Source organism: Mustela erminea, chromosome 2 (genome assembly GCF_009829155.1).
Source record: "Mustela erminea isolate mMusErm1 chromosome 2, mMusErm1.Pri, whole genome shotgun sequence".
Classification (NCBI taxonomy): domain Eukaryota; kingdom Metazoa; phylum Chordata; class Mammalia; order Carnivora; family Mustelidae; genus Mustela; species Mustela erminea.
Genome location: NC_045615.1, coordinates 14040649 through 14067092, shown reverse-complemented (window position 1 = coordinate 14067092; position 26444 = coordinate 14040649). Strand labels below are relative to the sequence as shown.

Sequence of the window (26444 nt, the reverse complement as noted above, 5' to 3'; positions counted from 1 at the left end):
CTTCTCAAACGAAACGGCAGGAAAAGTAACTAACAATCCTCTGGATAATGCAAATAAATAAAAATTGCCAGAATTATTTCAGAATTGCTAAAAATCTTATTATGATATTTTATACACTATTCCTAGGCTTTAGTAGTTCAGGAATGCCTGTTTTAGCAATCCCAGCACAATAGGGAATAAAGTTGAGGAGAACATAAATTACATAGAAATAGTCTCCAACTTAGAAATGGATCACATTTCCGGGAGTTGATTTCTAAAGCAGCTACTGGAAGTTAGAACACATTTATTGTATTAGTTATCTACTGCTACATAATTGATTATCCCCAAACTTAGCAGCTTAAAAGGACAGCCATTTATTATCTCACAGTTTCTTTGGGTCAGCAGTATGGGTGTGGCTTAGGTGGGTGCCTCTGGATCAGGATCTCATGAGGTTACAATCAAGATGTCTGCTGTGCTGAGTCTTCTGAAGGTCAAACCAGGGCAGGGGTGAGGGGTGGGGGAATCTGCTCTCAAGCTCACTGAGGCCTGCATACAAATGAACTTAAGAACAGTCCCGCCCCAGCTGACTTTTCAGATGAGACTGCAGCCCCAGCCAATACATTGATTCCAACCTGCAGGAGACCTTGAGTGAAAACTACCCAGCTTTGCATTCTTATCTGAAATGAGACCACTGCATCTGAAATGTACCTTGCATTTGAAGGTTATTCTTTAACCTTCAAGGAATTTTTGTCCTCTTCTCCTTGGGAGAAAATGTCCTTTCCATCTCCCCAAAGTGGAGATTTCTTTCTGTGGTTGAGTTAGTACTTGGGCAGCTTGGGAAAATAGGTGAATATTTTCTTTTCTCTATTTGTAGCCTGTAACTAACTTGACCAGTATGAATGGATGTGTTCTTGATGTTTGTAGGGTAGAAGGTAGAGTATATTTTCACACTGAGGCAGTATCCCATGGTGGTTACACTCCTAAGAAAGAGTTCTATTTGAGCCTTATTATAGGTTGAGTAGGCCCTTGTAGGCTAGCTCACAACCGTTTATAGCAACATGTTCATGAGAAAATGGATTCTTTATCCCCGATGTCCATCTTATAAACATACTTTTGAAATTTGACTCATTTTTAAGTTGGAGACTTACTATATTTCACTAGGTCCTCTCAGCTCCCTTTCCCACAATAGTTCACATTTTAAACTATGAGCCTTTTGGGCAGATAAAGTGACAGAAAATAGAGATTACTATGACTCAGTCTTGGCAATAAGAGCCTGGGAAGACCTATCCAGATGTAATTTTACTCACATTCAGATTTCCTCTGACCTCATGCACTGAAGTCTCTTTATAGTTGAGTAATGTCAGGCCATAGTCATCTCCTATGACTATGGGAGAGAAGGCAGTCTTAATCAGGTATTTCTGAAACCGCTTGATCAGATTTAGTACATGGGAAATGGTTTTGGCTTTTCTTACACTCCCTTTAGCCCATATTTATACAGAAGCTGATGGCCTTGCACTTGAGAGAGATGCCATTCAGGCCTCTTGAGTGGGTCCAGTGGAAGGCTGCTTGCCTTGTCCTCCCATGTACTTGATGTTTTCAGATATGGCTGTCATTTTATTCAGCATTGTCAGTCATTAGTGAATTCATCTAGAAATCACCCCATCACTTGACAACCCAAGGGTCTGCTTGAGCATATATTCAAGGAAGGTAACTAAATAGACTTTACACTGCTACCTCTAAATCTCTATCCCTTTCTTAAGTCAGATGAGCCAAGGCCTGTTGTAAGAACCATCCCTATCTCCACTTAACTCCCCCAAAATAAGATGTTCAGTTTTGCACCACTCTTTCATGGGAGGCAACTATTACAAAAGTCATAAAATGCTTTTTGGTGTCATTTGTAGAACTGCAGTTGAAGATTGTGTCTGCTGTGTGTCTTAATATTAATATGTACTGGGTCACCATGTGACCAAGCCTGCTCTCTAAGAATGACAGATCCTTAAGTGAAATTTTTGGAATAGATGAGTTACATGTGCTGTTTCTCTAATAAGAGCTGGATTTTAAAAAAAACTTCACTGACTTATTGAAAATCAGTTGAAGCCTTCATAGTAAAAACTTCATTTATCTTTTTTGTGGGAAATACAAAATGTTTAAACCACTTTTAAAATTAGGAATGGTGAGTGTAATCACTATTCAGTAAATCTAAAATAGATTTAAAAATACTCTTATCTTCTATTGTGGGGGAAATTATAAGGCAAGGAGAAACAGGATGAGAGGCAGGAGGGACAGAGAAATGATTAAAACATGTGTCAAATTCCAGAAAGTCAAAATGTCCTATTGGTCTTTCTCCTTCCCTCCCTTCCTCCCTCCTTCCCTCTGTTTCTTCTTCCCTTTCTCTCCTTCTCTTGCCTCTAAAAAATATAGGTAAATCTGGAAACACTTTTTTTTTTTTAAGGTAAATAATGTTTACATTTCATCCAAAATTTGAAATGATGTATCCTCTTGAAGTCCTTTCCCCCTTAAAAAGAGTACAACTGACATTGCTTTGGAGAATGCTGATCAGTTTTAGGGAGGAAATGGAATGTTATCTCTATCTTGAGACCTTTTAGGATGCTGTAAACTACTGAGAATTTTAAAGCTTGTTGCAAACAGTTCTGCTGGGATTCAGGTGAGATGGTCTTTGGCATTTGTCCCAGGCCTAAAAAATATGTAAGCATCAGGCTGATCCATACTCAGCGGCTGCTTGCCCGCCACTGGCTACCTTGTATCTCAGTGTAGCCCTCTGCCCTGGGAAGAGGCCCTTGGGTTGCAGGGGTAATCACGGAGTAGCAAAGACTGGACACATTAAAATACTTCTTTAGATCTATTTTTGAAAATGTATTACATCACATGGACTGAAGTTCAAAAAGTAAAGACAGAACGATGAAAAAAAATCGCAGCACTTCATACACATTATCCTGCTTGTTGATTCTTCCCCCTAATTAATGATGCATGTTGTAGATCCATGTCTATACCTATAGAGTTGTCTCGTTCTTTATAATGGTGCATATTATTCCACTGCATAGATTATTTTATGCAAAAGGTTGGTGCCAATCTTTCTACAAACAATCCTGAAACAACATTGTACACGAGCACAATGTATTATAGAAGCTAATCTCTAATGAGTCTTGTTAATGTTCACTGTTAATGTTTTGTCTCTTTAACAATATTTTATTCCCCGTAGACTCTTTTGTCTCCTTCTCCTTACCCCCAACAACAGATAATAATTTAATAAGTGGAAGGTTTATTGATTTTAATAGAAGCTAAATTGACATTTATGTTTCCATCTCTAACTCTTCCTCCTTCTTCTTAAAGTCCCATATTTAGTTATATCTCCTTCATTTTTAATGTGAGAAGAGAGTTGAGACAAGTTTCCTGTAAGGTTTATAACAACATATTCCATTTTTGACTAGGAGCTTCCATTTAGATATAAAGTTATAATTCCTTTTGGTGAAAGGACAGCAGCAAGCGAGCAAATACATCTGACCTTACCCTATAACAGGCCCCTTTACAGTGCTGATGGGAAAGTTTGGTGTTGGTCTGGAACAGATTGCAAGGGGAGGTCTGGCCTGTCAAGCTCAGCCGAGTGGAGGGCTGGATCATTTATCACTGTCAGAAGGGATGGGGGCAGAGGAAAGGGGGAGGGACTGGACTGTTCCTGCCCATTGGCTGACTGACAGCGGAGGGTGCCTCATGCTTCCTCCAGGCAGACTATGTGCCATGGAGGAGCAAGGTGCTTCCTGCTGAAGGCTGCTGACATTTTCTCAAGGAGGAAGAAAGAAGGCCTGATGCATGCTGTGGCTGCCGTATTGTCATGTGGTGTACAGAACCACTGGTGGAATTAGTGGCATCCGGTTAGGTTCCAAAGTGATACTCGCAGTCTAGCATGGGTTCAGAAAACGCCTCTGTGGTCTCATGCCTTAATTACATTCATAGGACTTAGATACTCTGCACAACATTGATCATTTTCATGTGGCAGAACTGACCTTGACAAATACTGGAAAAATGGTAGATAATTTTGCTTCGTTTATGAGCGACGCCAGCTAGGGAAGCCAGGGTCCACTCCAAGTCCTTGAAGGGCTCAGTTTTTAAAATAATACTAAAAAGTATGATTTCTGTGTGCCCTTTTATAGTTATGTTTTTAACACCCACCTTACAAATCCAAAATGTGTTTTAGGATCAATAGGAAGCATGCACATTAGAAGAAAAGAAAATCATTGTGGCTTACATTCACATTGTTTGATACAGTGGCTTTTAACACTCATATTCACAGAGATGTCACATTCATCAGGATGACATATAGATTTTAATCCTTAAGCTAACCTTATTTTAAATGGAAATTCTCTTCTCAACATTATCTAATTTTGGTAACCTCTAGGAATTGGGTGTATTAAGAGGGGGCGGGGAGATTTTTAATAGAAGTGTGGTGGAAATTTTCCCTCAATGCCTAAGTTAGACACGGTTCTTAAATGTAACTAATAACAGCATTACAGAGTCAAAATGGCATGAACAACGATGGCATGCTTTATTGGGATCATGTAGCGTGGGAACCCATGCTAGTCTGATAATAGTGGGGTAACAGGATGCATTAAGAGCTATAGGCAGTGCTGCTACCATGGAAACTTTGTGGGTAAACCTGATCAGTGACCCTAAGACGTGGGCTAGTTGGTGGTCTGTGAAGGAGGAAGAGAAGGCAGACGTTGTCTTACTATTTTTATGTCGCTGTCAATAAACCCAGTGCTTGGCACATCATGAGTGTTTAGCAGTTGTTTTCTGCATGGTGATGTTATTGGGGCAGAATATGGATCCCTGTGTGTTGACCCAAGTCCCTCTGTCAACCCTCATTCCCCCCTTCCCTCACATGCCTACCTATGAATTCATTAGCTGACGAGCCCTACCCAGGTGAGGGACAATGTTCAAGATGGCCCTCGTCGGAGAGGATGTCTGTGATACAGCTGATTTGAGTTAGTCTAGAAGGCCCAGGAGAGTTCCAGTGCTCATCACTTAGGGGGCATTGTCTCACTGAGCAAGCCAGAAAGTTCAGGGTACTTCAAACTGAAAAGGAAGGGGCCCTTTGATGAGGCCTTTTAATAATCAGGAAATAATCTGCTCATTGGTTATTTTCATTTAAGAGAGTTTTTAGGCTTTCTGTTCTTGCTTGTCCTACTCAAGGAAGACATTTAGATTTTTATAATTTGAAAATAGACCTGGTTGGATCTAGATTTCTTCTGTATCAAGTTTGCCTTTTAGTTTTTTTCTATGTTTCGTAGTTTACTGATTATCAAAGAAATATTTCCTCAAGAGTAATTTGGAAGTAAATAAAAGCATAAAGATGGAAGAAAAACCAGCCACAATTCAGCATATAGAGGCAGCAACATTTACCTTTGTACCCTGTTTCCTTGTGGTCATTTTTCTGTGCTTTTGTTTTTAATTGAATAGGATCCTTTTTTTTTAATTTTTTCCAAATCTTGCTTTTTCCTCCCTCTTAACTCTATCTTATTCCTATTTCCTGATGCCATAAAAAAAAAAACCTATTTATGATCATACTTTTAAAACTACTAGGTAATATTTCACCTTGGGACTGTGCCATAATTTACTTTATTATCTTCCTTTTGTTGGGTTATTTAGGTTGCTTATAGTTTCTCACTATTATAAACTATTCTATTGTAAGCATCTTTGGAAACCTTTGGCTTAGATACGTATACTTAGAATTACCAGGTCAAGGACCTAAAAGCCTTTGATGCTCCTGATGTATATTGCCAGACTGCTTTCCACATAGATTGTATTCTGTTCTATTGTATGGAATTCTCACTTCCATGAGTAGTGTATGAGAAGGCCCATCTCCCTACTCCTTCATGAGTACCTACCACTGATGTGTAAGTTTTGCCACTTTCATGAATTAGATATGGTATCTCATGTAATTGAGCATCTTTGCATGTGTTTATTCATTCTTTTTACATGTGATGCCTTGTTCTTTCTCTCTGGCAGTGGGATAGCTGTCCTGTACAGAGTTGTGGAAGCCTGCTTGGGGTGCATGATGCTGGTTTCTGGGGCCCCTGGCTTGCATCTTACCCTCTAGTCGTGGGTGCCACTGTGTTCACTTTCCTTCCCTCTCCAGGGCGATCCTGTGGCCTCTGCCAACATAGGAACATAGTAAGATCATTATAGGCCAGTTTTTCTGAGGACCAGAACAGAGCTTATGTCTGAGGGTATGTGCATGTGGTGTGTCTGTTCTGGGCACGCTGAGCAGACCTCAGAAAACCCAGCAGGCACATCATGAGAAATAAAAATTATCCCTTGCTTGCGTAATGCCTTACTCTTCTTAAAACATATTCCTATCCTCACTCTCTCAACTGGAAATCTTCCCTTGGGTTCTCTCAACAAGTTTGTTGGTTAAATGGAGATTCTTAGTGTAGGATCTGTGATTTATCTTTGTTCCCACAACACCTAGTATCTGGCCCGCACCAGACACTCAAGATGTAATTGCCAGTGGGTATGAGCCAAAGGCCCCCCTACCCCCCGCCGAGTATTTAGGTTATGCTTCATCAAGATGTGTTATGGTGTAGGCCAGGGTTCAGGAACAGGTTGGACGGTACCTTGTTCTCTTGTTCTGCCCCATTCTGCTCTGACATTGTGAAGTAGGGGCTTCTGCCCAAGGGATGTTGGGAGGTGCAGGGGCTGCCTGAGCTGGGGCTTTGTTGGCTCCTTTACCGGCCAAGAGATGCAGCTGAGGTTTACTGCACATGGAGCAAAGGGAAAAGGGGGAATGGTGTGGGTGGATGGGATTTAACAGAAGGGACAGTGGTCAGGGCATGAGGATAAAATTTTGAAAGATACATGAATTTTTTTCTTAGAGCTACAATCTTAAATTTTTCCAACTGATTTCTTCTGTTGTGTGTGTGTGTGTGTGTGTGTGTGTGTGTGTGTGTGTGTGTAGCTTGTCTTTTGTTTTTAGGGCAGCTCCCACTAATATGCAGTTGTTGATTACCACATGAAGAAGACAGAGCTGGCCTTTGTTTTCCTCCTTGAGCTTTGAGAGGAAAGCTCTCCTCTTTGCCCACAGCAGTTGGGGACATTTGTCTCATTTCCACCATTGCCATTACTGGGGACTCCTTGCTAGCCTCTCCTGGCCACAAATCCCATCTGCCTCTAGCACACACTGACCAGTCAGTAAGAACTCGGGCTTCTTTGGATGCAGGATAGGTGGAGAGCAGAGGTTGGGCCTCGGGCCGAGCAGGGTCCCAGCAACCTGCCCACTGCCATGTAACTTCCCAGTATTCCCCTCCTCACATACAGAGTACACTGTTGGGGGCAAAACCCATTCTAGGTTGACTTTCACTTTAAGATACCAGAGAAAAAAAAATTGCAGCGAATTATGTAAAGGACCACGGTGTATAGGAACAATAGAGAGCCACAGTGCTCTGGGCATAGGTGACCAGAAGCGTTATTACTTCTCTTTCCCTAGTGCACCTGTCTCATATATCAGGGACTGGACGACAGGTGTATCCTCAGGACTCTGCCTCCTCTTTCTTTACAAATCCATACTCACAGTGATCAAGTCATCCTGAAAATGCTATGGAGGGCACCTTGGCAGAACCAGGGCTCAAAATGCTCGGTCATTGTGATCCAGGGCCCCTCTGCTGGAGACAGGAGAGGCTGATCTGAAGCCAGGGCATAGGGGCCAAATATGAACCCTGCTTAGTTCCAGTCTAGCTCATACCTCAAGACCCCAGAAATTTGCGACCTGGAGAAAGAGCCACAAAGAAACAGACAATGAGAGGGAATGTGAGACCATATTTTGTTTGGGGCTTGACAGATTTTTGACAGATTTTATTACCATATGAATGGAATAAAGGTACTTTTACTCCAGCCCCAAACTGAAGCTAATTACCACCAATAAGTTTTATAGCAGCATGAATGATTGATAGTAACACTTGAGAAGTATGTGTTGGGTTTTTGCTGGGTTAAAAGTGTGGCTAGAAGGAGCTTGCACTGTTAACTGACCTGTAGCTCTGAGGCTTTAATCTGACACAAGGATGTTCCAGTCCTGGGATGATGGTTATGGGTCTTAGTAGCTGAGCAAGGATCCCAGGTTAGGCACGACTCAGTTCCTGGAGCCTCAAGTTCAGTAGTGTTGCCACAGTCACCCAGACTGGAGGAGATTGGCCCTGCAAGAGAATAGTGAAAGTCTGGGGGCCCAACCTTCAGTCCCTTATTTCCCTATCTCATTCCCCCCAACCCCAAAGATATATGTTTTAGTTCTCTCTTTCTGAACACAGGACACGGAGCAGATTACTTGTTGGTTTATGTCTGAATTTGTATTATTGCAGGTATATTATTGAATAGTTTCATTGCCTTATTTTCATAAGCTTGAAGTGCATTAGATATTCACAAAACAAAAGAAAAAAGAAGTGTCTGTATAATCTTCTAAAGCTTTTAAACATGTCCCCCAAATCCCCTTCAACATCTCTCTGATAGTTGACTTTGACCCAATCTTGCTCTAATTAACCTTGCTGCTCCACAAGCACTGGGCTTTCAAGATAAATGAAAATCTATTCCTTGTCCTCATATACCCTTGACTGAGGACACGTCATGGCCATCAGCAGAGGTTATCCTCCTGGAGCATGTAGCTTTGGAACGTGCCCCCTGTGGAGTGGGGGAAGGGACAGCTACCTGTCTGGACAGATTGGAGACATCCACCCTGCTGTGGTGAGCAACAGATGTCCCTGTCAGTGACCTCTCCCATCTCCATTTCATGCTCTGTTGGTAATCAATAGTTAGTACCCAATCAATGAACGACTTTTCTTTTTAATCAGTTTGATTGTTTCTGGGGTGACATGTGCCACCAATTTTGAAAAGAAATTATAGATGCTCATTAAGTTCCCAAATGAGCCCATCCCTTCCCCCCAAATCTTAATGACCTACCTAATGTGTTTAAAGGATCTCAGGTTCTTTGGCTCCCAAATACTTGCCTCAGCAGAATTTCAGTAGGAAAGTGCCCTTGGAAGCTAAGCCTTGGTTTCTAGGAGTAGAACTGCCATCACTTGGTTTTTAAGAACTCACCATTCTTGCAACATGGAATGGAAAGTAGTACTTAGATTTCCCCCTATTCTTTGATCCCTAAAGCCATATGTAGAGTTTGGGAGATTTTCAAAGGATATATATATATTTTTTTAATTGGAATTTATCTGTAGAAACAAGAAGGAAAGTGTCTTCTTTTTTTGTCCATTTTTCTCTTTTATTCACTTAGACCAGGAATGACAAAACAATTTCATCACATATGCACGTATATCTAAATAATAAGAGACTCTGTGAGATGCCAGGTTGAGAAAAGATTTTGTGGTCCCATTTGGGGACGGAGAGAGTCTGCCATGGTTGATGAGTGGTGTCTGCCATGAGTATGGAGGTGGAGGAGAGGTCTATCATGGGTCATGCACTTGTCATTCCTGACTCAAATCTTGTGAAAAATAAAGTCACACAGAGGTGATAATGCTAATCTAACAGTTAAGAGTTGTTTGCTATGTCCCAGACACTGTTTTAAGTGCTTTACATATATTAACTAATTTAATTCTCAAAGCGGCCCACAAGTTGGTACCAATGAAGAAATTCGTACAAATGAAGAAACTCGAAGTGAAATGCCTAAGCCATGTTCCTTACAGCTAGGAGGTGGGAGAGCAGAGATTCAAAGTCAAGGCAGACTTGCTCTAGGGCCCTTGTCCTTAGTTGCCAACACTTTGCTATCTCTTCTTGGCTAATGCTGTGTCTTTGTTACCCAGGAGCTGACTCAGCTGCAGTTCAGAAGAAAATGCGAAATCAGGTTTATAGACTTGTTATCTTTGGGTCTTGGTCTCTAGAATAAAAGACAAAGCAGGGTCTAGGGAAACCTTAGCACTGAGGAGAGAGTTGCATATGAACTTCCTCCTTTACTCGCCAATTCGCTTTCCTCCTTCACTGGCTCTGCCACCTTCTGAGACGAGAGGTGAATTGGATGGGAAGAGGGGAAGACATTTGCGCAGTGAAACAAAGAGGAGTTCCTTGGTCTCTGGGCTACCTGGCTGGGGAAACTACTTTTGAGTAGCCATTTTCAATGGATTGTTTTTATGTCAGGGACATTTGTACATAAAACAAAGAGATGTCCTTAGAGTATCAAATAACATATCTTTTGTAATGGCTGAAGAGAGACTTATCAGTATTGTTTATGTCTTCTGACAGTAACTTAACAACTACATATTGAACTCCTATGCATTGTCCCCCATTGGGCAAGGATTATCAAAGTGGTGACCCAAAGGAGTTATGAGACCTGCCCTCCCTGTGCTTATAGTCTGTTTGTCCAGGTAATGGCTAAGTGTAAGATGCAGCTCTGGTGAGTGCTGTAGAAGGTCATTGGTCCCAAGAAATCAATGGTAGTAGAGAATGAGGATTGAGGTGATCAGACCTCATGGGTCCTTGAAGGCCACATTAGAGTTTTAACTTTAGCCTAAGAACAATGGGAAGCCATAGAAGGTGGGGAAGGAAATTGGGGAGTTTGTGTCATACAGTGAGTTTGTTTTTCTTTTAGAAAGGTAATGCGAATTAGAGAGGGGACATAGATGACCTAGAGGTATTTATAGGAGTCCAGGCAAGGAGACCACAATGATTTTGGTGGTGAGGGGAAGAAGTGGAGGGATTCTGGAGGTCTGGAAGGTAAAACTGGCTAGATTTGGTGGTGGATTGACGTGGATAGTGAGAGCTCAAGAACAGGCAAGGATGCCTTAGAAATTAGGATAACAGTCCTGTTCCTAGAGGTGGGGATTCTGGTAGAGGGCCATGTTTGGAATGGAAGGTCATCTTGTGTTGGTGGTACTTTTGAGCTGTCTGAGAGGAGATGTCAAATAGGCTACACTTTTCATGGTAAATGTGTAGTGTTTTGGTTGGGCTATAAATAAGCCTTGATGGATTGTCCGGGGAAATCAAGTCCTGTGAGAAAAAATTTTTAACCCATAATTTTGTTGATTCTTAAAAATCTGAACAGATTTTCATTTAGAAAATAAGAATCTAACAATGATAAAGGAAATTAATAAAGGTAAGAATCTTGTATAATCTCCCTAGTTGTTTTAATTTTTGTATGTTTCTCTGCCAGAGAAATATTTCTCTTCCTATAAGCATTCATATTTTAATTAGTTGTCATTATAATCTACATCCAGTGTTGTAATAGGATTGTTTCACTTACCATTATCCCAAATATTTTTTCACATATTTATATATCTTTCAAATGCTCTATTTAAAATATGTTACTTAATATCATATGCTTTTGATAAATCATGAATTATAATTTTCTAAGCAATGTTAGTACTTTTGGATATTCATTTGATTTTCAAGTTTTATTATTATAAGTAATAAATATTCTTATTTGTATCATCTTTTTTTCACTCTTACATTATTCTTTAGGTTGAATTCTTATGAGTGGGATTAGTGAATCAAAGAGCTTGACTGGATTTACAACTCTTGATATGCGTAAAGGCAAACATTTTCAGAACTACAGGCAGGGACTGTGAAGTGGTGACCTTAGAACAGAACTGTGACCTCCATGTCAGACCTCATCACATTTCTTTGGATTCAGCAACCAGTGGTTCTAACCATATTAATGAGTGCTTGACAAGGTCCCATGGCCACCGGGACCTGGGCTGGTCTCTTCCCTTCCTCCAGGTTTTCTGTTCCTAGGCTAGTGCCACCATCACTGAATAACCAGTGAGAGCCCCTGAATTGATGGTATCCTGCAGAGGTTGTCTGAACTTGACTGAGCCTCATAAGCCTTCAGGTTCTAAAAGACTTGCAGGGTACTGGAGAGGCTGCTTGGGATTCCTATGGGTTTGGATGGAGTTCCCAAGACTTTTCATGCCCCGGTCCATGCCTACCATTGTGTCATTCATGTCTGAACTTGACTGAGCCTCATAAGCCTTCAGGTTCTAAAAGACTTGTAGGGTACTGGAGAGGGATTCCTATGGGTTTGGATGGAGTTCTCAAGACTTTTCATGCCTTGGTCCATGCCTACCATTGTGTCATTCATGGCCACTGCTGCTCAATGTATCACCTCTGCTATGCCCAGACTAGACTCTCTTCTGGTCCCAGATGATGCCTCAGTCACATCCAGACTCCTGGCTCTCATTCAGGTTGCTTGCTCACTCTCTGCCTTTCCAAACCCTGCCTCTCCTTCAGGACGCTGCGATGGTTGCCCTTCCTCCAGGTTGCTGGATCTCACTCCCACCCAGCTTGCTATTCCTCTGCTGTGAACTCTTACAGTACCTTTAGTCCCTAATTCCAGAACTTGGCACATAATTGTAAGCTTTCTGACATTTTTATGTTGTGAAGGTAATTTTAATTTCCACAGGGGCAGGAACCATGTCCTACTCTCCACAGCCCCCTCAGTCAGACTGTCATGCTGAGCCCTTTGCCAGTGCTCCATAAACTGAATGGGACACAGGAAATCAAAATGTATGTGCTATATGAAGCAGCATCAAGGCTTTTTAGCCGTTCTTATGTATTTTCAACTTAAATGCCCATACTCAAGGATTGCTGAGGATATTATTCAAATACTTGTAGATGAATCATACTCAGCTGGGTTCTATCTGACTAAAGTTTGAGGGGTTATGAGAATAAGTTAATGCTGGAAAACCATAACTTGGTCACCTTCTATTTCTAAGTCCTTGCTATGCCCAGGGTGGGGAGGGTGTTGGTGGAGGAAACCAGCAACATACTCAACCAGGAAGAGTAGTTGAGAAACACTGGCTTATCCATTTGATCTGTAAGAAGGCAAGTGTCTGTGGCTCCTGGTAACAGTGGCTGTATTGTAGTGAAATGATGCGTTCTATTATTCTGTTCTTTTAAAAAATTGGCCCCAATGTTACCCTGCTGTCCTCGTGGCTCACTTCAATGATTGGGTCAATTTTCTGATTATCAGGAGTCTTTAGAGGAAGTCTCCCCAGTTCACCCGGGGACCCCGAGTTTCCCTTCTTCCTCAGGGGCTGGCCTGGTCCTGTGGGGCCTCTCTGCCCAGGGGTCAGGAGCCTTGGGGCTGGGCTAGCTCTGCCGCCGCCAGTCTTAGGGCTCTGCACAAGCTCGGGCCTTGGCACCCTCATTTGTAAAACCAGGCACTTGAACTAGACCATCTTGAGGCTCTTCAGTAACTGAGATTAAAAACAGAATAATTGAAACTCTCTTAAAAGGGTAAGCTTTGGTGGCGTTTTTAACTAAAAACGAGAAATAGACTCTTTGACACATTTAATGACATGTGTTAGTATGTGTGTGGAACTTTACACTTAACTTGTATTTCTTTCTTTCCTTCTCTCCCTCTTTTTTTTTTTCCTAGCCAAACATCATGTCAATGGCAATAGAACAGTTGAACCTTTCCCAGAGGGAACACAGATGGCTGTATTTGGTAAGATATCAACTCTGAAAGAAAACCCAAATTGTGTGCAAAGACTAGTGCCAAATTTCTGAGTTTTAGCAAGTGTCCTCAGGGCTTCAAAATCTGGGCTCTTCTAGATATTTACAAGTCACTAGAGCCAAAAAAACTATCGAGTTCTTAGTATTTCTGGGATCAGAAAAGCTTATTCTATAGAATTTAATATGCTTTCTTTTCTCACTTTGCAAACCAAATATCAAACTGTGTATTTGCTATTTCTTACGTCCACACTGTGAATTAACCTGGTAATTTACAGTTTGAGTTTTTCTTCTCTAGAAGGGTCCCCCTCCCCACATTGGTACGTAATTTTGTCAACGGCTGGGGTTCAAGAAGTTTTGAGTTGTTATTCCACAAAATCAATCTAATTGAATAATCTCTTTCTCTTCCATTATGAATTCAGCATATTCCTTAGAGAAAAATCAGTTAAAACGTCTTAAACAGAATAAAATTTAACCCCTGAGTATATATTTACAATATAAAATTATGTGGCTGAGCAGAACTTCTCTGTTAGATTCCAAACCTTTTGGTGACAAGGTCCTTTTTAATTCATAGCTCCTGACCTCCATATTTAATGTCACTTAAGCTTCCTTCAAAATGTCTCTACACCTGGCACTTTCTTTCCCTGCCTTTTCCCTTTCTTTCTCCCTTCTCCTCCTCCTTCCCTTTTCTTCCTGATTTCCTCTTCCTTTAAACCCTCCTGTTCCCCTTTCCCTGGAGCAATGCCCTGGTGCCCTTATCAATCTCTCGGGGTTATTGCCTCTGTCCTGTGTATTTTCTTGTATCTTCTGGATCCTTCCCCTCGGCCTTTATTTTTCATTTTTTGAAGATTTATTATTTATTTGAGAGAGAGAAAGAGTGTGTGAGAGAGAGAGAGAGAGAGAGAGAGCATGAGAAGAGGGAGGGTCAGAAGGAAAAGCAGACTCCCCCTGAGCAGGGAGCCTGATGCTCGACTAGATCCTAGTACTCCAGGATCATGACCTGAGCCGAAGGCAGTTGCTTAACCAATTGAACCACCCAGGTACCCTCCCCTGAGCCTTTAGATAGGTTTTATGGTTGGCTCCATTCTAAAACTCCTGAAGTTCCCTGACTTTATGCTGTCCTGTAGCTTCCTTTCTACCCTGATCTTGATGATGATCTCCTACAAAGGCTTTTGATGTAAATCTGCTTTAAGCATGGAGGTGTCTTTGAGGTGGAAATTAGCCTCAGGATGACCCATCTCTAAATTAGCCTATTCAGGAAAAGCATTAACTTATTCACAGAGATGGAACCAGAATTAGTAATCAATTATGATTAACAGTTGCAGAGTTATGAAACAGAGCTAATTCTGCCTGAGTGTTTGTAAATCTTGCTCTGTATGGGCTATCACCTTTTAAAATACACTGATCAGTAGTTAGGAATTATTATGCTCAGAAATGTAAATGGAGAATTTGATTTTTGTAGCAAAAAAGCGTAATGGACACTCTAAAAGTATGTGCTAAATATTTGATTTGTTAACTTTTCCTCCGAGGACTCATGTTCAGATCATGCCATTTTACTGAAGTTGTGGGTTTAGGACTGTTCCCAGGGGACAGCAGATGTCACATCAGTCCTCAAAAGGTTACTTTGATGATTTTTTTTGTTTTTGTCTTTCAGATTTTTCACCCCCAGACATGTTAGAAACTCAGTTCCATGTCATGCTGGGAAATATAAAATGAGACTGACTTATCTTAGCAGGTTTCCCTTTGTTGTGCTTTTGGAGGAAAGCTTCCTTCCCAAAGGGCAGACCAAGCACCAGGCAGGCCAGAGAATGAGAAATATCAGTAAATAAAGCTCCTTGATGAGATGCTAATTATTATTTGTCATGGCTTTGGTTTATATTGGCTTTCCTAAAAATCCTAACCCATAGCCTTCATTGTTTGGCTTTGGGCAAGCATGGTTCTCCTCCTATAGAATGAGAGGGCTGACAGAGTGCTCTGAGACTCTTCCCTTTGCTTCTACATCTCATATATTTAAGACTGAAGGCTGATCTGGCAGCAGGCAGTCCCCTGGAAATCCACTGTGAATGGCCAAGGTGTGTGGCTTTTAAAAGAGGTGAATTGTATATAATTTCTACAAGTGCAGAGTTACACAGATCATAAAAATAGAGTATCTTTGGACAGCTAAGAATTTTTACTTTATGAGAACTGGGGTTTGGCTCTTACACATGCTTAAATTAAGGCCTCTATTTGGGTTAAGTATGTGCAGGCATTTTTTATTAATGTTTTAAAAACTGTTCTCATTTTATATTACTTGTCCTCCTGGCCTGCGGTGGAGAGAGACAGCAGGCGGTTTTGGGGGTGGGCTTCTCTCATTCTGGGTTGTTTATAGCTTGACCAAAAAGGTTAAACCAAGTATATAGCGCTTGGCTCTTTGACGTATGTTGGACATCTAATCCTCTTGGCACCTTGCAAGGCTGGTAGGAACATGTAATTCTCTTCTCAGAGAGCTCCTGTCACTTACCAGCGCCACTCAGCCAGTGATATGGTGGAGGGAGAATTTGAGTCCAAGTCTAACTGACCCTGAAGCCCATGCTCTTTTTAGGATGTTCCCTGACACTTAGCCCTGGTTGGAGGAGTTGGAGGGACCACGGGGCAAGTCTGGTAGCTGCAGAAATGCCTTTCAGCTGAATCCATGCACAAAAGCATGCTATCCAGCCAAGTCAATTTAGCAAACTGATTTGTGAGTTTCTATGCATTCCCAGAGTGCTCTGAAGGACTGTTGAGATACACAGCCTTTGCTGGGAAAATACTATTGGAATGACATCTACTATGCCGTTTTTACTCATTTGATTTTAGTAGCATGAATTAATGTACAGGAGATTGTTTTACATCTGCCGGACTGTGAGTTCGCCAAAGTACCAATGGCACTTTCTACTTGTGTCAACTCATTCTTCACCCATGTAAGTCTTAATATCTTATGATCAAATAGTATCACCAGTTTCAATTTTATTATCTATTGGTTAATCTTTTGAATGTACATTACAGAATCCTGTCTACGTAGGAACTTTTAAATTTTAATCCATTCTAAAGTGGTCATTGAACTGCCATTAAGCATTTAGAGTGGATAATGTAAGGAAGTGGAGTGTGAGGACAGGGCACATTCCACTGTGAAAAACACACGAGTGCAGCCTTCTGTCAAGTGACCAAGGAATAGATAGATAGTTTCTTCATTTCTGGCGTATAATCTTTACGGATTATTTTTAAGCTAAGTTGTTCATTTTTTCAGATTTTCTTTCATGGCCCATTTGTTAGTCGTTGTCTTGTTTTTGTGTGGCCATGGTTCTTAAGCTTCTTTGTTGCTCTTTCTGTCCTCTGCACTTTAGGACAATGATAATGAAGGTAATAGGCTCTGCTCGCCCAGTGGGCTTCTCCTTGTCTGTGTATGATGCTCTCTTTCAAGTCAGTGGGAGCCCTTTTTCCACAAGCTGGAGAAGCAGAACCGAACATTTTGCAATTACTTAATGCCTTTGTTCCTGGTGGCTGAGAGTGCCCTATGGCTATCATCCCTTTAATCCTACAACATCCCTGTGAAGTGGGCATTATTGTGCTCTGTTAGAGACAGAGAAACTGAGGCACCCAAAGATGAAAGAAATCTGGTCAAGTGGAGGGAATGCTTTCTCAGGCATGAGGACATCCATATTACATTTGCCAGCATGCTGTGCCTGACTTAGAAAGGTTCTCTCCAGCTCTCAACAACTTAATGAAAGTGACATCCCATTGTCAGTGAGCCACTCCATCCACGCAGAGAGCACAGGCTCCAGCCTCTCATGGTGGTTGTTTTTAAGCCCAGAACAACTTTTCATTTTATTGAAAATACTCCATATTCAAGAAGATTTATTTCAAAATAAAATTTAAAAAATGATTAATTGAGGAAAATGCAGAGAAGTTGGGAGTTGCAAAGATTTGTTAATTTGGGAAGATTTTTAGTATAATTAAAAAACATGAAATACAGTTCTTAGGAACACGTGGGTGGCTCAGTAATTTGAGCATCTGCCCTCAGCTCAGGTCATGATCCCAGGGTCCTGGGATCGAGTCCCATATCTGGCTTGGAGCCTCCTCTCTCTCTGCCAGCTGTTCTCCCTGCTTGTGCTTTCTTTCTGACAAATAAATAAATAAAATACAGTGAACATAGATATATTAAATGAAGTAAACAAATGAAAAAAAATTACAGTGTGGTAGACTAGACTTACATTATATATCATACAGTACCAACACCAGTAGTTCTACTAACTTCTAAGATTTTCCTCAGTAAATATTGTTATATTCTTTCTGAATGACTTGAAATTAAAAGTTAATTCAAATTTATAAAACCTGGCTCATAGCTCTTCAGTAAGAGATGGAGAATTGATCTGATTATGCCCTTGCAGTTTTCATATTGTACTACTAGTGTCCAGTGACATAGGGTGATGAGCAGTCCGTCACTAGAGGTATTTAAATGATAGAGTGGTCATTCCTAACCAATTGAGAAATGGGATTAAATAGCCTTTTAGAGCCTTTCTTCTTAGTTAATGAGCATTTGTCTTATTTCAGAATTAAACCTTTTGGAAAAAATTATTTCTAACAAGAAAGCCTTTGATCCTATCATTTAGAAATCCACACCAAGGCTGTTTGTTACAAGGTAAGATTCTGCAGTGAGGAATCTTAGTGTACAGGAATTGATACCAGTGACAGCAGCAGAAGAAGCAGAGAAGCAGAATCTCTTTGAATTCTTAGGGTGGGTTTTTAGGCTCCCAATAGCCTGACAGCAATGGCTCTGTGATCTCAAACCCTTGCAAAACATGTTTTCTTTGTCAGGTGTTCTTAGGGCTTCGCCAATGAGAGGGAGCGAAAGGCAATCCAAGACATCATGAAAATGTGCTGATGACCTTGTTACAAATCTCTGTTTATAGCCAGAGTGCCAAGAATTTACTAGACTGTTTCTTAAATAGGTGTATGGAAGGGCTGATTCCAGATTGGGGCTTGGGGCTGGCACAGGCCCACAGATGCACCACAGTCCAGGGGTCTCACCTTCAGTACCCCAAAGGAGAATGAGATCAGTGTCTATAAGATGAACCAATCATAAGACATTTTTTCCCTCTGACTTCAGTTGGAGGTGAATTTTTTGAAACAGCCACAGTTATTTTGTCTGCTAGCCAAGAAAACAGCATTGAAAGCAGCAGGCAATATGTCAGACTTCAAAGGAAAATATATTGGTGTCTCATTGGCTCGAATCCAACATTATGTTGGTAAATAATCAAATCCCGGTGTGGCATATTTCTCCCTGAACCTTGACTGAAAACCATTGAAGACCATTCTGTGAGCTGTGGAGTGGCAGTCACTCATTCTAGGAAAAAGGCCAGAAAGAATGACTTTGAAATGTGTTTATAATTAACTAAACAATCTAAATTCACAAGACTGTTAGAACAGCAGGCTGCTAACTGGTGCAAACTTCTTAAGTGATGAGGCACTTGGGGAAACAAAAATAGGCCTTCTTCCCATATACTCTGAAGAACCTTTAAGGGAAAATAATTGGGCATTTAGGGACATGTTTTAAGATATATGTTATTTTATATGTCTTTTTTGTGTACGTAAAAGTCTCAATTTGTATTTTCTTTTGCACATGGAGAGGTCAGATAATATAGGGGAGGGTGAAGGATTTAGCTGAAAATCCCATTTGGATTGTATTGCATTGCTTGGATTGATGCAGCCACCAGGTCTGATCCAGAGGAGCACAGGTGTGGAGTCCAAGAGGGTATCCTTGGGTGAGGAGGGTGATAGGGACTGGAAGCTGGAGTGTGGGTGGGGATTTCTGAGCTTAGAGAATGGAAGTGAACCCATTGTAGTAAATCCAAATCCAATAATGTTCGATAATCACGTATCCACCAACCTCACCATTTGGAATGCATGTAAGAACCAGAAAATAAGCCCCCTCCCCCTCTAAGCTGGTGAGTTGCTCCCCGGGGTGGGGGGTACCTGGTCTCCCCAGTTAGAGGGTGCTTGATCCAGCCCTCAGGTGATTAACTGCAACATCAGTCAGTTCCATTTGATCTATAATCTCTTCTGCATAATACCTGATGAGTCCTGTGACTCAGGGATTTTGAAGGATAACCGACTGCATTAGTGGAAAACTAATCTAATGTTGGCCCAGTACTGGCCAGCTCTTGTTCAGCCTTCTATGAGGCTTTCTCATCATAGGTCTAAATGAGACTCATTGCTTCCTTCTGAATCAATACAGAGCTCTCCAAAAGTGCCACGAATTCTCTTTTGGCATCAACTATTGAATTGATGAGCTGTGGCTAATTATTTCACTGTTACCAATAGTAATACAGTGACCATCCAATTGACCAACTTTTTTAAAGTTTTAAAAATGAAAATTTATATAATTTTATTTTACAAATATGGGAGTAATTTCTTAAAGCACTACAGAGAAAAAGTGCCCAGTAAGTTGTGCAAGAGAAACAATTATGTATCTACTGCTTCTCTGTGAATTAGCTTTTTTAGAAGAAAAATGTAGATTTGGAGAATGACAAAAACTAGAGTTAATTATTATTCAGTCTAACTCAACTAGCATTTTTAAGAAAAATAATGAAACCCATAATGCAGGTAATATAAAGCAGAATAGTTTCTCTTACTCTACTCCTTCCAACCATTTCCCTTGGGCCTTGTTATAAAATAAAATAAAGGAAAATTAAAATGGATACAGGACATGGCAAAATACCATATATTAGAATTCAGTATTTACTGAATTTAATATTTACTGAATATATTAGGCCAAAGAAAAATATGAGAAATGAAATATACAAATAGTGCACATCATAATAAAATATAACTTATCAAAGTTGGCCGCAAATTTGACTCTATATTTTCTAGCAGCATTGGGAAGATCAGTTAGTCTATGGTTGGTTTCAGTTTTTAAAACTTATGATAGAATATACATAATATAAAATTTGCCATTTTAACCATTTTTAAATGTACAGTTCAGTGGCATTAAGAATAGTCTCACTGTTGTGAAACCGTCATCACCACCCATCTCCTGGACTTTTTCATCTTTCCCAACTGAAATTCTGTATTCCTTAGACAGTAATTCTCCGTTCTGTCTCCAGCTAGCCCCCAGCAATCCCTATTCTACTTTTCATCTCTCCGAATTTCACTACTCTAGATAGCTCCAGTAAGTGGAATCATTCAATAATTATCCTTTTGTGATGAGCTTATTTCACCTGGCATAAAGTCTTCAAGGTTCATCCATATTGTGACGTGTGTTGCAGTTTCCTTCCTTTTTTTTTAAAGTCCAAGTAATAGTCCACCAAATATGTAGGCCACATTTTGTTTATCCATTCATCTATTGAAGGGTTGCTTCCACGTTTTGGCTCTCGTGAATACTACTGTTATGAGAATGGGAGTGTAAATATCTCTTTGAGACCTTATTTTCAGTACCTTAAAGAATATACCTACAAGTGGAATTGCTGGATTGCATGGTAATCTTATGTTTCATTTTTTGAGGAACTGCAATCCCATTCTCTACAATGACTGAACCATTTTACATTCCCATTGGCAAAGCGCAAGGATTCCAATTTCTTCACATCCCTGCCAGCCTGCGTTGTTTGTTAATAGGAACCCTCACGGGTGTGATACTGAAAATCTGTATCCTTGGGGGAATCTTAAAATCTCCTGATTCTAGAACCCGAAAGAAGTTTCTTTCAAGGATATGTAGAAGGAGGACACTATAACGTAAGAGAGTTAGCAGTACTACTGAGAACCCTTTAGAAAGTGAGCAGCATGAGGCCATTTGTGAGCTGCTGGTTACACTGCTCTTCTACTTGTGCTCCTGACATCCACCAGGGAATATTTGGTCCACACACCCCCACGGGTGCCACAGGGTGTTTTTCTGGTGGGCTCTGGCTTAATGCATAAATTACTTGTATTGCATCTAAAATAATCCGTGGCCGGGTTATCTTATAAAGAATTTTCTCTCAATACTATTTATTTCAGTGGATTTTAAAAAATATTTATTTTTTAGTTCTTTATTGGGAAAAATTTCAAATACATTAAAAATAAACTGATGTAGTGAAGCCTCTCTTACTCAGCTTCAACAGTTATCACTTAGGGCTGAGTATGTTTCATGTATATTCCCACTCGCTCTCTCCTCCATCTTAGGTATTTTAAAGCAAATCTCACGTATCATTTTATTTCATCCATGAATATTTTGATATGTATCTCTAAACGAGCAAATTTCTAGGGGTACTTGGGTGGCTCAGTCAGTTAAGTTTCAGACTCTTGATTTTGGCTCAGTTCATGATCTCAGAATAGTGGGATCAGGCCCCCAGTCGGGCTCTGCGTTGGGTGTGCAGCCTGCTTAAGGTTATCTCTCTTCGTCTTCCCTTCCTTTCCACACCCTGCTGTGGTGCTTGCTCTAAATAAATAAATAAATAAATAAGCAGTTTTCTAGAAATTGTACCATAATGCCATTATCACAGCAATAAAAGTAGTTTTTTAAATAACATCAAATATCCCAAAAGTCCATATGTTTGAATCGATATCCAAATAGAGTTCATACGTTGTAATTGGTTGGTATAAATATTTAGTCTCTCTCTCTTTTTTAAAAGACTTTATTTATTTATTTGACAGAGATCACAAGTAGGCAGAGAGACAGGCAGAGAGAGAGAGGGAAGCAGGCTCCCTGCTGAGCAGAGAGCCTGATGTGGGGCTTGATCCCAGGACCCTGAGATCATGACTTGAGCCGAAGGCAGAGGCTTAACCCACCAAGCCACCCAGCTGCCCCTATTTAGTCTCTTAATCTGTTAAGTTCATCCTTCTTTTTTTTAATTTTATAATTTATTTGTTCAAGAAATTAGATAATTTATTCTGCACATTTCTTTCAGTCTAGATTGAATGATCATGTTTATCATTCCTCTATGCTTTCTATAAATTGGGACTTAGAGTCCTGATCAGAATCTGTAGGTGGGGTGCATAAACCATTCAGGAGGCATTTAATAACTGGATAATTAAGTTACCAGCCTTAATGCTCATTGCCTAGATCTGTTATTCTATTAGAGGCTGCAGGATGGCACTCTTTTAATTCTAGAATTTCCTTTTATTTATGAACTAGAAAATTTCTATAAGAAGCTTCACTTTTATTAACTATTTGGTTACCTTGACATCCAGTTTGATTAAGAAAGAAGCATCATCTTCCCCCTTCCCCCATCTGCCATTTTACTCTGTGGATCTGAGCATGGTTTAAATGTATCTTCATGAGTTAGAAGCATATATAAATATAGTTGCTTAAGTAAAAAATGATTTAACAAGTGATGGAAATCTCTTTAATTTGACTGAATGACCATTTTCACTTGGGCATTTGACCAAATTATTGAGATTTATAACCGTTTGGTTACACACTTGAAAATATAATCATGATAGACAGATTGCCTCAACAGATTTGGATAAAACAAAGATGCAGGCCTGTAGTCAGGTGGCAGAAGGTATGTCTCTGGCAAAGCTGGATCTGGGAATTGGCCATCTTCTCTGCTGTTCTCATCCCAGGTCTTGTGACCAGGGGATGGAGTGCCATGTGGGTCTCAGTTCTGAACCTCAGCAACCCAGGATGAAAAAGCCAGTTCCAGAGAGGGCCCGAGGACTGGGGGCCATCTTGCTTCTAGATGCAGAATGCTGTCAAAATACTGGAATGATGAGAATGGATAAGCAGCCAAGAAATGACAATGCCTCCCTAGGAATGCTGCCCGCTATAAAGACTAACAGCTGGGCTGTCTCACCTGGAGCACTTTTTCATGATTTGGCTTATATTGTGAATGTGTTCAAGGGTAGCAGGAGACATATTTATCAGAGTGCGTTTTCCATACTCTGTGTCTTCCAGTTTTCACAGACAAAACAGGTAAAACTATCTACAGGGTCATGGCCAAGTATTTTGGAAGCTATTTACTAACTCATTTTTCTTTTTTTAATCTCATTTTACTTTTTATTATTTATTATCTTTTTTTTTTTTTGGTAATTTGTCTCAAATTTTTCTTTTGGAATGATGCTATGTATAAAGTAAACAAAAATAAAATAATTCCTGTGAGTGGAATTTCTTAGGTCTAGTATAACATACAGTTTTATTTATTTTTTTTTTAAGGCATTCAAAATCAAACAGAGTCAGATCTGTTTTTTCAGGAATTACTGGGATGTTTTCACTGAAAGCCTAAGAAGTGGGATTCAGTTGAAGCAACATGTTTGATCCACACCGAGAAACAGCCAGTTAGTTCTGCATACATTTGGCTAAAATAGTGTGAACAATGATGAAAACCCCTGTGAACTTTCCCTGAATTCTCCTGTATAGAGTGTCAGCAAAATCCCAGGTGTCCTTATATACCAGGAGCTATTATCTAGAAGAACTTTCATCTTCCTCTTGTGTCATTGGTGCTCCAGGACTTAAACAAAGGATTATAGTTGATCAAGACCAATTACATTGGGACCAATGGTGGTACTTGCCAGATGTTTGTCTTTTGGGTTTAGGTTCCTCCATAAATACTTCTAAGTCTCAGCTGTGATTCCAAGGCTCATGCTAGTATGGATAATTAGTGATAGTTCATGGTAAAACTTACTGTGAACAAACTCAAAAAGACATTTTACAAATATGCTTACTTTAAGATGATTGAAAATACTCTCAGATGTGGCTTTCCAGAATCAAGCTAACTTAGTAGGAGTCACTGCTGTTTATTTTGTGGTAAAAAAATTGCATATTTTTAGCCACATCTCTGGACTCCCTAACATCCCCTATTGCAGCCTTTTGAATCTCAAATGTCTCTCTCTGTGATGGTCCTTTCCCAGTTTCTTAATTTCCATAATATTGTCACTTCATTCAAGATGAGAATGTGTCCATGTGGAAGCCTGGCATCCCTGTTGCTTCTAACCCTCACACGTTCATTTTGTACTTGGGAGAAGTTCTTGTCACCCTCTTTTCCACCAGGCTTCCTTTGTCTTGCCATATGACCTTTGTCCAGGTGGTAGTGACATTTGCATGGAGAGGAGTGGTAGAATTTGTGTTCACCTCATACAAGGAGGAAGGATAGGATGACAGTGGGAGCTTAGAGTGAGAACTACCTGTAGATCAAGTGAGCTATCAGTTGTACATAGCCACTGTTTCCTAGCATTCCTTTTGGCTGAATAGCTCTTGATTGGTAAGTATGTCCTTTGGCCAGGCGTCACCTTAATAGCTTTGTCATAGAAATGTGCACTAGCCTGACCATGAGATGGAGAAGGCCCCGTAGGCATGGATTCAGCATTGGCCTTGCCTTCCCACAAGTAAAAGTAAGAGCTGGATTCCCAAGAAGAGCATATGTGCTTTAACCCTGGTGCCAATACATAGGTCTTCAGTGACACATAGCAAACAGTTAGTTGGTCAGGTGTACTAGCTGATGACAGATAGTTTCCCAGGTGCTATTAATGCATTGCTAACTGGACTGACAATTTTGTCCCTGTGTTTTTTTCTTCCATGTAGAACATATTTATTCTACCCAGCCATGAAGTGGCTATAAAAATACTACCACCATTACCAACCAACTTACATATTTGGGTAGTGATTTTTAGAAAGTATGTGTGTAATATTTCACTTGTTCCTTGTAGTTAGCTCTGAGATGAGAAAGTTGAGGCCCAGAGAGATTGAATGACTTTCCCAGGGTCAGGGTACTAGTTGATGGTGGAACTAGGTCTAGCCCTCAGGTCATTTATTCACTTATTCATGAAGTTGTTTATTTATTACAACAGAAAGAAAACAAACAAACAAACAAATACCTCCCCTTAAGAACGTATGTGCTAATAGGCTAGGACATAAAATAAGATAAATATGTCAAGTATATGGTACGGATTGTCAGATTGTGAAAAGTGCTATTGATTCATATAAAGCAAGGGAAGAGAATAGAAAATGCCAGATTGGGATTGGGGTGGGGGTTTGCAATTTAAAAGGATGATCAAGGAAGGCATCAATGAGGTAATATTTAAGCAGAGATCTAAAAGAAGTGAAGGAGGTTGTCATACAGAGATCCATGGAAAATCCATTCTAGGCAGAAGGAGCCAAGTACAAAGTCCCTGAGGCAGGAGTGTGCCTGCCACAAGGCCCATATGTTGGAGTGGAATAAGCAAGAGGGGGGGTAGTAGTAGCTGAGGCCAGAGTTTAAGAGGGAGTTAAATCATGAAGGGCCTTGTGGTAACTGTGGGGACTTTGACTTTTATTTTGTAAGCTATGGGAAACCTTTAGAGGATTTGGGGCCACAAAGTGACAAAATATGACTCATTTTAAAAGCAATCACTCTGGCTGCTGTCTTAAAGATAGAATGTTTAGGATGGTGAGAAAAGAAGCAGGATACCATTGAGGAAGCTGTTGCCTCTTGGTCCAGTACTTTGGGCCAGAACACATCCTACCTTGAATTGATAACAATAATGAAAAGCTTTATACCTTTGTGTATCTTTCTTAAATGCTGTTATCTTCATAGTTTTACATTATTTTCTATCCCTGGGTATTATGAATGTTAGTGGCCCTTTTAAATGACTCATTAGTTGAGAACAGATACAAATCCTTTGTAGAGAGTACAGTTGACCCTTGAACAACATGGATTTGAACTACATGGGTCCACTTATATGTGGATTTTTTTTCCTAGTAAGTTCCTTAGAAAGTTTTTTTGAGATTTGCAAAGATGTGAAAAAACCTACAGATGAACCATGCAGCCTGGAAATACTGAAAAAAATTAAGAAAAATGTATGTCAAGAATGTATAAAATATATGTAGATATGAGTCTGTTTTTATCATTTACTACTATAAAATATAGATAAGTCTATTTTAAGAAGTTAAAATTTATCAAAACTTGCATGCAAAAATACTCACAAACCATATATGGTGCTATTTGCAGTTGAGAGAAATTTAAACAGATGTAAAGATGCAGTATTAAATCATAATTGCAAAAAATTGACTATAGTAATAGTGTACTACTATAATAATTTTGTAG

The 26444-nt window shown here is 40.2% G+C and overlaps 1 protein-coding gene across 5 annotated transcripts in view; it reads left to right on the top strand.

Annotated features, from left to right (window-relative positions):
* MSRA (methionine sulfoxide reductase A) overlaps nt 1–26444 on the top strand; it is a 434035-nt gene that overhangs the window by 153854 nt on the left and 253737 nt on the right. For 4 of the 5 annotated variants that reach the window (XM_032332277.1, XM_032332278.1, XM_032332280.1 and 1 more), the window contains one exon: nt 13361–13429. The exons of the other annotated variant lie outside the window; for it this stretch is intronic. In XM_032332277.1, coding sequence (XP_032188168.1) covers nt 13361–13429 — 69 coding nt within the window. Of the gene's footprint in view, nt 1–13360; nt 13430–26444 lie in introns of those variants that run through there. 5 annotated transcript variants of the gene reach the window in all.